The sequence below is a fragment of the Parasteatoda tepidariorum genome, chromosome 4, assembly GCF_043381705.1.
Source record: "Parasteatoda tepidariorum isolate YZ-2023 chromosome 4, CAS_Ptep_4.0, whole genome shotgun sequence".
Classification (NCBI taxonomy): Eukaryota; Metazoa; Arthropoda; class Arachnida; order Araneae; family Theridiidae; genus Parasteatoda; species Parasteatoda tepidariorum.
The window spans coordinates 39,230,438-39,240,892 of NC_092207.1; the positions used below are offsets into that span (position 1 = coordinate 39,230,438).

A 10,455-nucleotide genomic window follows, 5' to 3' on the forward strand; every position below is an offset into this window, starting at 1 on the left:
AAAGAAAGTTCAAAATATAAACTGCCTGAATTTTATCTGAACTGAAAATGAAAGGGGAAGAAACTTCAAAAATTTGCTCAAAATATTTCAACTCCATTATTGGTTCACCTCCAAAAATTTCTCAAAATTTTAGATAACACAAGAAAAAATAAGCGAAGCAATAGGCAATCATAAGAAAACCTTATTTTCACTTCTATAGAACTAGAGTATCTTTATAAATCCTTAAGGAAAATAATATTTAAAAATTATATTTCTGGAAAAATCAAGATGGTTATAAGATTCTCCTAATCGTTTCAAGTTTCAGTTTGGCTGGTACAGTGGTTTTAATAATTAACTGTCATTATATGGTTTATTTTCTGGTCTCTGGCTGTGGTTTGAAGCCCATTCATCTTCAAATCGCTGGATATATCATCTTGTCTGAGAAGAAAATGGGGAGGTGCACTGTAAAAAGCTCTAGATCAAATTATGACAAAAAGTACAGGCACTCAAGGTAAAAGTACATTTTACTGTAAAATTTAATAACAAAAAATATGATATATCGTTGTTTTTACAGTAATATTTACCGCAAAACCACTGTCAGTAAATGAATATTACTGTAAAAATTAAGGTACAAAATTTTCCGGATGTTGCATTCAGGGTGGCAGAACTTTTTATTGTAATTTGATCTGAAACTTTTTACAGTATGCGCAATTGTGATCACCTTACCACCGTCCTGATGTTGGTCGCAAAATCGTAAACCATAAACTCCATGACTTTCCCTTAATCCACAATATGTTTTTGGGAGAGCGTTTTTTTACTTTTGTTTCTTACAAGTATATCTGAAAGAAAAAATAATATTTAATTTTGTTCAGATCTAAAATGAAGCACTTATTACTCAAATATATGCAATAAAATGCGAAAAATTTTCCAACTTCTCTTAAAAGTCAATGGAACCTACGTTTCTAGTTTTAAATCTGATAACAATATAGTTACTTTCTCATCTTTAATCTACTGGAAAAAGTATTTTTCTAAATTTTTATTTCTTTCAATTCTATTCAGCCAATAGGTGACTTTAAGACACACAATAACCTTATCTTAAGCATTCTTTAATCTACAAATATCGTCTATATTGTTATTTTCCTACCAGATTTAGATTGAGTTCCTGTTGTATTTATAAAAACCAAAACTATTTCCGCTTCGAAGGAAAAAAAACCCATTTCACAACGAACACACTTCAACGTTTCGAAGTAAAACCATATAAAAGTATAATAATAATAATTTTTAAAGCTGAAGAAAATCATTGCTCGTTATTTTTTACCACGCCATCAAACTTATTCCATAACCTTAAGTTGCGGTCACGATTGCAAAGTGAAAGGTGAAAGCCGGAACATATTAAACTACTTTTTTTCATGAATATTCATTTTTCTTTATATTTTGATGATGGGTTGAAGTTATTCTGTAACCTTTGACTCTCTAATCGTCTTCCCATTATGTTTTGCTCCTCAAGTAGGCCACGTAGATGAGTTAAGTATTTTTGATAAAACTGCCTACTTTCTTTTTGACTTCAATATTCTATAAAGAAGTAACGCCAGCAATTTGGTGTAATTGTTTTGTTGTCTTATATCTAAATTCAGTAGTGAAATGGGATAAAAATATGCCAATCATTTTATATAGCGCCATTAAAACTGTTTGTATTATGATGGAAAATGAAAAAAATAATAATTTCACGATAACAAAAACATACATAGATTAGTTGAGCGAACGAACTACTCAAAAAAAATTTTATCGCCATTTTTATGTCGACATAATCTTTTTCTTGTATGTTCTCTCCAGAATCTAATTCTAATTTGAAATTTTCATACATCAATAGTTTAAGTAAGAACGTATTGAATATCATACAAACATTAATTGAAAAGTTATATAATTGTTAACTGTTTATATAGATATTATGTTTATGTAAGTATACTATGTGCACTATTAAAAAACAACCAAAAGACAACCGGGAAAAAAAGAAAAAAAGCAACGGTAAAAAAATTACTAAAAATGCATCACTTTAACTATAATATGAGTTAAACTTACAACTCGATTGGGGCTGTCGACCAATTTTAGCCCGAATTAAATTTAATTAAGTATTTATTCTAACGAATTATATATATTTTTAAAAAAAAATTACGTTAAGTACAAAGGTTGATTTAAACTTCATAAAAGGAACTTTTCGCTTTTCATACTACTATTTGTAAAAAACTGATCAGGGCTCTCAAGAAAGCACTAAAATTTTTCTGGATCCTAGTAATCAAACAAATTGTGTTCTGATAAAGTAATATACAACCAATAATTTTCCTACTAGTGATTTTTTGAGGCATAATTTTTATAACGTAAATATATTATTCACAAAATTAGCCTCCTTATTTCAGCCTCCAAAATAAGCTACTTATCACAAAATTAGCCTCCTTATTTTAGGCTTTAAAATAAGCTACTTATCTCAAAATTAGCCTCCTGAGAGACTTTGTTCTGCTCGGAACATTATATAAAATACTATTAATATATATATACTATGATTGTATTATATATAATTAAAAAAAATTTCAGTGTTAATTTCTATCTAGAAATTTGTTTTTTAAAAAAAGGTTTCTAATTACATTCGAATAAATATCTAATAACATCAAATTTGCGTTTAACATTCTCAATGAAATTGATCACTAAATTCATTTAATTGCTAATGTAGGGCTTTTTCTCACTGCTCCTTTTTTTCTCTTGCCTTATCTACAACGGTTTTTTTAGGAGTATTTTTTCCCATGGTTCGAGCAAATAGTGTCTTCTACTGCACAGCGTTTCAGAAGATTTTTGTAGCATAATGTGCAATTGTTACAGGTTCGAAAATCATAACTAAAAATACCCTATCTTTCGGAGGCCCTGTGACCTTTCCACTGAACCCTAGGGCTCTACGGAAGTTTCATGTTTTTCAACTTTGTGTGCTTGTAGAATATATCAATTTTCACTTGAATACAAACGTTTATATATCAAATTGAAGGTAATTTAATGTAAAATTTAATAATAAATACAGTATTACAATATCTGTATTACAAAAACAGTTATGCAATTAATAATAAGATCTATCTTAGATTTGCATTTTTTTAAAGTGATACTAGGATAACCCTTAATTTTCAAGACAGCTTCACAGCGTCTTTTCATCGAGTGAACGAGTGTTTAGAGTTCATCTTTCGTAATCNATATTAAAAGGGCTGAAATCCATATAAATTATATTTTTTATTTAAATAAAAGAAGAAAATTTAAGATTTTAATATTTGAAGAAAATGTTTAATGAAATTATTTTAATTTTCCGTTTAAAACATAATTTTTAATTAAGATTCCTTGCTGATTTTTGAAAACGTTTCGGAGAAAAAAAATTACTTATTTAGACATTTGATTATAATCGAAGGTAAACGTTCAAAGTAATACATACACATAAAGTGGCATGCATATAATAAATGACAAATTTGCTTATATTAAATTTACTTAAATTTATTTTTTAATAATTTATTTAAATTTACTTATATTATTAGTAACTTATATTATAACTTATATTATAATTATAAGTTACTTATATTATAATTTTAAAAAACTAAAGGGAAGCAATAATTTTGAAACTTTAATAATGTGGATAACGGGTCTTAATTTTTTTTACAAAATATTAAAAAACTTTTTAAAGTTAATTTTTAAAAAAAATGCGAGTCATTAACAAAAATTCATATTAATAAGAAAAATGTAAAAGTAAAAGCAATTAAGTAAAAATACATGCGCATAATTTAAGTGAAGAGGCATGTAATTAAATTAAACTTTTAGAAATTGTGTTTAATTTTTCATACATATTCTTGACCAATGTATATTTCTTAACGCTATTTCACATAATTTTTGTCCAGTTTAAAAAATAATTTTCAAGCAAATTACTTTATTGAATTTTAGTTCGCTTTGAGATAAAAGATTGTTTGGGATTTAGATATTTGTGATATTATAACACATGCATACAAGCATGCTTAAATTCATGTTAAAAATTTTTAAGGAACAAAAATGATTTTAACATTGAAGAGAGTGCCAAATCAGATTATTTAAATAAGCTTTGACTCTAAAAAGAATTGGCAAAATTTTTGATTTACATTTTTTAACCCATCGTATACTATTTAACAAATTGATTCTCAATTACATATTTATTATTGAATTTCATTATTTTAACTTATTTTATGCATCTAAGTTTGGATTACGTAATCAGTTTGCATAATCTGAACGTAATGTTTGAAAGAAATATAAAGTACATTATTCGTTCTGTATTATATTTATTTAAAAAATATATAAAATTATAAATAGTTATGTCCATATTAAGTAATAATTAATAATTTTAAAAATATTTTTATATAAAAGTTTTCTTTAATTTCTTAGAGTATATAAAATTTTTTAAACTTTGAAATAAATGATTTGATAAACAATTTAAATATAAAAATAGTTATAAGTCTTAAACGTACAATAGATTTATTGTTGTTAACATATTACATTGTGTTTTGTTTTACGTTTTATTACGATATTTCTTGCTTTTTCAGATATATTTTTTTTCATGATGAGATTTTTATCAAAATTTAATAATACATAAATATATGAATTAAGTAAAACTGGAAACTCTAAATATTTTCTTTTTTTAAATTTGCTAAATTTTTTTTTATATTTGGAATTTGAAATGCCATTTGGTGTTTGGAATAAATTTGAAAAAATCGTATCTGAATAGTAAAATTATATTTTGCTTATGCAATCATAAAGTAATTAGTAGTATTGACTGTAATATGACCAATAAACATGTTCAGCATATTCATCTCTGAATTACTCGTCTCATTTCTGGAAAGTATATTTCTAAACACAATGTAATTTTATTTTAATATTTGTTAAATTTTTGGTAGTATCGAATAGTTTTAAAAAAAAAATTTATTCAATGAAATGAGCACATTACTGATAAAGCCTTGAAGAATCTAGTCCTTCTAATCAATTTCTTAGTTAGTCTTAAAATTTTTAAAAATTATTTTTTTTCTAACTAGCAATTACAGAAACTTAACTTTACTCTTTTAGTAGTTGATCTAGTTCTGACACTCATAGATGGCATTTGTATTAAGCAGTTATTACCTTTATAAAAATTATAATGTTGTGTGCAAAGTAATGTTGTATGTAAAATAAAGTAAAATGATATTTTTATTGGCAAAAACGCATAAACTATTCCCCTCAAGTAATAGTAAAATGTGGTTAGAACGAGCTGGAAAAATAATTACCTCCTTTCTTTCTAAAGAAATCTTAAAAGTGCATGGCCAGAAGATATAAAAATATATTTTTTTTAAACCGTAGCATAACATCAATTTAATAACATATTTTTCCGTTATTAATTTCTTTAAAAATCAAATCTTCATAATTCTCCTTCAATCTTTCCACAGGAATCTTTTTATTTTACCTAACAAAAAAAAAACTTACAGTTCTTTATCGTAGGGTAAATTGCTATATGCTGAGATGCAAGAATTACTTAAATATAATTTCATTATTTTATTCTAAATAGTTTATTTCGTCCGTATAAATTTTCTCAATGCAGGTCATACAACTTTTCTTTACTTTTACTTTATAATCTAGTGAAAGTAATTCCATTTCATCATAACCTAATCATAGCGGATTTTTGTAATTTATATACAATTGCATATTTCAGTCTTGACTTTTCACTATTAGAATTTTACTAACAAAAAAACATTTCAAGCTTGAACAAAGCAACTTTAAAAATTCTAAAAACACATTTTAAATAAATCCTCTTATTTCTTACAAAGGTGAGGCATTTTGTACTGTACAAACTTTATGAAGTACTAATTTATACGTTTCCTCCTTCTAGTCACTGGCTATGATGCTCATACTAGTACACCTATCTAGTGGAACTTTTGAAACGAATAACTCGAGCAACTCATCAGAATCTTCGAGAGACCAAATTTTATCTCGTTCTGACTCAGGCAAGTATAAAGAAATGGGTTCGTCTAAACAATTAACTTACTTAAAACCCGAAGAAACCTTGATCCACAAAGAGTGGCCCGCAAATAGCAATAGACGCAGTTCATTCGAGCCTGGTTGGTTTGGTTTTAATAACTTCATCACCAGATCAGCAAGGCACTTGCCTTTGGGATTCGACCGAACTTCCTTACTTGGAGAAAGTACGCATGTATATCCAATGATAAACATTCCACCACCATTTCCTAACTTCAATATGAATCCAAATTTAGCTTTACAACAGCATTTAAATGAAATGCAACACAGTTTTTCCATCAAACCACCCAATGACGGTTTGCTAGAATCTCAATTGGTGGTAATTGAACAACCAATGCAGATGCCTCCAGGATTTCTAGTACCTGTTTATCGCCCTCCCCAAAACTCATTTAAAGCAAATCAGCCAACTAGGAATTACCAACAACCAAAAGTCAATCTTCATCAATCTTCATCAGCTCCAAATCCTGTCACAATTAAAATAGTGCCTTTAAAGATCACGTCTTTCGATATTGGTAATGTCTTGAAATCAATGTCTTGGGTACCAATTCCTATGGACCTTTTAAAAGTCAGCAACGCTCAAAAGATGAATGGCAACAATGATGGCCGATCTTATGACTCCAATAAGCCGATGTTTGATGATGACGAAGAGTCAGATTTACCGCCTCCTTCCTCTCATGTTGCAACACCTCTTGGTATTACATATGCTGACAGTATTAGGTCACAGAGATATACTAATAGATATAATAATAGATATAATAATCGTTCATAACGTGAAAGAAATCAAAAATGTTGTTCTTTAGTTGCCATTTTAAACAGAGACTGACAAAGAACCCTTTTATTAACTGAATCATTCTGAACCAAAAATGTCAATAGATTAAATTGTATCTAAATTTATCAGATGCATAAGTAAAAAAAAACTTGAGAATGATAAAACTATTTCTTTTATTTTTCATATAAATGTAATTATAAACTCATATTATTATTTTTATGGATGGAAAATGCTCCATCAGATCAAAGCTTTATTGAACACAAATGTTAGACATAACTCTATTCGAATTCGGTTTAAGTTATGAGATGAATCTTTAATTTATGAAATGGCCTTTTTATGATATCCTATAAATTCTAAATCTGTAATTATTAATAAAACAACTAAACTTTAAAAAAAATATTATTGCATTTAATAATCAGTTTTGGAAAAGTTGAGAATACTTTGTCATCAGTAATTGGGGATTCATCATCAGCATTGTGAGCCAGGCTCACAAAGTCACGACAGCCCTTTGTGAGCCTGGGCCTTTCTCAGAAGCTTTTCCCATTCTGCCCTTCTTAAGTAATTGGGGAATACTGATTAATTATCAAATGGAAATTATAGTGAAATTTACACTGCTTATCATGTTTGTACCGTGTATTCCATTTTAGTTGTAATGATCAAACATTTAAATAAATATTGACGCAATAAAAAATTGATTTCAAACTAAATTTTAAAAAAAGTTTTAAACAAAAATTCGTATATATTCCTAACATTAACTGAAGGAAACTGTTATACTCAAAAGGAAATATCTGGCTGCTTGCAAACGCAGGCCATGTTTTGCAGTGTGCCAGGCTAACAGAAAAGCCACCTCTATTTTTTAATCTGTCTCACACTTTTCATGCTTGTGGCAATCGAGATTATTAAACATTAAAGAGATTAGACTAATAAAAAAATATAACACCAGTAGCTAAATTAGCCTGATTTGTTTCAGGCTGATTGTAATAGAATTCGATTGTTTTAGAAATTATATCATTCATTGTCTGGTTCACTATACTTCTCCATTTAAAGCATCGGCATGATATGAAGTTCGTTCCATTAAACATAAATAATTTTAAATATATATAAATTTATTTATGTTCGTATAATTTTTTCATGTAGCTTAAAGGCACGTAGACTAATTATAATCAAATTGAAAGTTATCAAATTGTATGGAAAATACTGGACACTTTTCCTGGAACATTACAATACGTTATTTGCAATTTTCAAATTTGCCTACGACAGATCCATATAATAGTAGAAATCTATGTTAAGCGGAACTTTTAGTATGTCAAGGTTTTCTAAATTAATGTTTTGCTCTAGAACATATCTTATATTTGTATTAATTCAATATTTAACATCGAATAATTTCGGCTGGCCGAATAATGTTTATATATTTCATTTTATCTAAGCATTTAATTAAAATATTATCAACATAAGTTTCTGTACGAAAAGATACTTATAAATTATTAGTATAAGATTTCTGTTCTTATAACTGAACCAGAATGTTTTTGTAAACAAAAATCTTCTAATTAAATTTTAATATAATTTTTAAATTCTTTTCACTTTTTTAAATTTCAAAATGCTTAATAGTTAAACATTTTTTATTACTAGTTGTGATTAATTTTTTTTTTAAATTTGAAAATGCAGAAAATACAATTTTAAAGCTTTAGTTATTCGTAAAGAATAATATTCCAAATTTGGATGGAGAATTTTTTAAATAAATCGTGAAAATCGATATCTCATTACCTCAATTTTATCTGCTACCAACTCCAGTTATAAAGGAGCGCAACCAAACATAACATTACGTTGCATAGCATTTTTAGTATTATAATTTTTATTATTATTTTCATTATTTAAATTTCGGCACTATGCAATGTGTTTTAGTTGCCATAATAGCAGAAGAGGAAAATAGGTAATTCATATTTTAACGATGGTGAAGAGCATTTTTTTTTTTTACTGAATGTTTGTGATGTCTTTTGTGGGAAAAGAATGATTTGTCTTTTGTATTCAACATGTAATGGACCGCATAATGAATAGATATCAAGCATCATTAGTAGTGTCTTAAGATGACAAGCTGGATTTCGATGTTGCAAAGGATGGTAATGTTCCCCTGAAATTGTTTGACATATTACGTTAATTATATTTAAATAAAACAATATTTGCTTTAAATTATCTTTCTTACTTTAAATGCTTTCATTGATTTTATTATTAATAAAGTAAAAACGCATTAGTAGTTATTAAGAACATCGCTAACTTATGAAAATATCAATAGTTCAGGTTTTGAATTCTCTTATAATTTGTTTAAGCTAAATTGAATGTCACTAATAATTTTTAAGCATGATAAATCATATTTTATAACTTGGAATAATATCTAATTTCAAAAATTAGTTGCGGTCAGACATTACCAGAAGTAATGTTGACTAAGCATAATAGACAGCTTTCACCATTGTTTATATAGATGGCGTTGCTAGTCTAAATGAAGAAGTGACACCTCATCCGAGTATAATGAGAATGCCTGGTAACAAATGAGTTACTGATCTAGTTCAGCCTTGATTTAGCTCGTATTATAATCAAAAGAAAAGAATGCTTCTTTTCTTCAAGAAGACGCAATGTTAAAGTTTGTTAAAATAATCATATTTCTTGAATACAATTAAAAATTTCTAATTGTGTGCATTGAATCTTTCAAGTATTATCGGTTTGCTGGAGGCAATGATCCCACAATTCTTTTGATAGAAATTTCATTAAATCAAATTATATAAATTTTTGTTAATAGTTACACCTGTCTTGCAGATTTTCTGGATTTAATTATTGCGCATAAATCTCTTTTTATAAATGTGCCTATCTAACAAAACAATTTTTTGAAATGAATTGTTTTAAATTAAAAGAATCGAAGCAGGAACAACAATTAGACATGAATGTTTACAAATACAAAATGAAGCTGGCGTAGAAATAGGCCATTCGATTTGTCATCTTGAAAAAGCGTAGCTTAAAGGTATAGTTTTATTTGATAATTATTCAATTAAGTAATACTGCTGATAAAATAAGTTCCTGCTTTTTGTGGAATTTTTAAGAATAATATGACATAATTGAAATTCAAATTTAACGCATTAAAGCATTTTGGCACACATTCTACAAGTTTAAAAAATTCCAAGTTTTCCTATTTATACGTTATAAAATTTTTTAAAAATATCAAAATCAATTTTCAGATGTTAACGAAAAATCGAGGAATTTATTATTTTACTGCACTTAAAATTCGGTAACTATATACTATACATTTCGGGGATCCGTGAAAAGTCTAGTATCACATTACCTATTATATTAAATACCTACTACCCCAATGTCAATAGTACCAATAATCAAAAATAATTATGTATTCACTGATGTCAATTAAATTTTTTTAACTGGTCCCATAATGGATAATATTTTATAAACAAGCTTATCTTACTCAGAAAGTCTTTTAAGCTTTTTCACTTAATTTTTTCAATTAAAAACAAACCTTCATTTTAAATTTTAGTTATTTATTTATTTTTATTTTTTTTGAACTTCTATTCGGTTGTTTTATATTCTATTCGGTATTCCATTTTCTCAATTTGAATTTCAAATTTGATTGTTAACAAGAAGAAGTTGCCTTTTTTTTC

The 10,455-nt window shown here is 27.0% G+C and overlaps 1 protein-coding gene across 1 annotated transcript; it reads left to right on the forward strand.

The window, feature by feature from the left end:
• Positions 1 to 5,896: 5,896 nt before the first annotated feature.
• LOC139425432 (uncharacterized) lies at positions 5,897 to 6,896 on the forward strand. The gene has a single exon (XM_071180315.1). The coding sequence runs from the start codon at positions 5,897 to 5,899 to the stop codon at positions 6,797 to 6,799; it is 903 nt and encodes a 300-aa protein (XP_071036416.1). The 3' UTR covers positions 6,800 to 6,896.
• Positions 6,897 to 10,455: the final 3,559 nt, after the last annotated feature.

Coding starts and splice junctions, on each gene's coding strand:
- LOC139425432 (XM_071180315.1), top strand. CDS start 5,897: ATGCTCATACTAGTACACCTATCTAGTGGAACTTTTGAAACGAATAAC.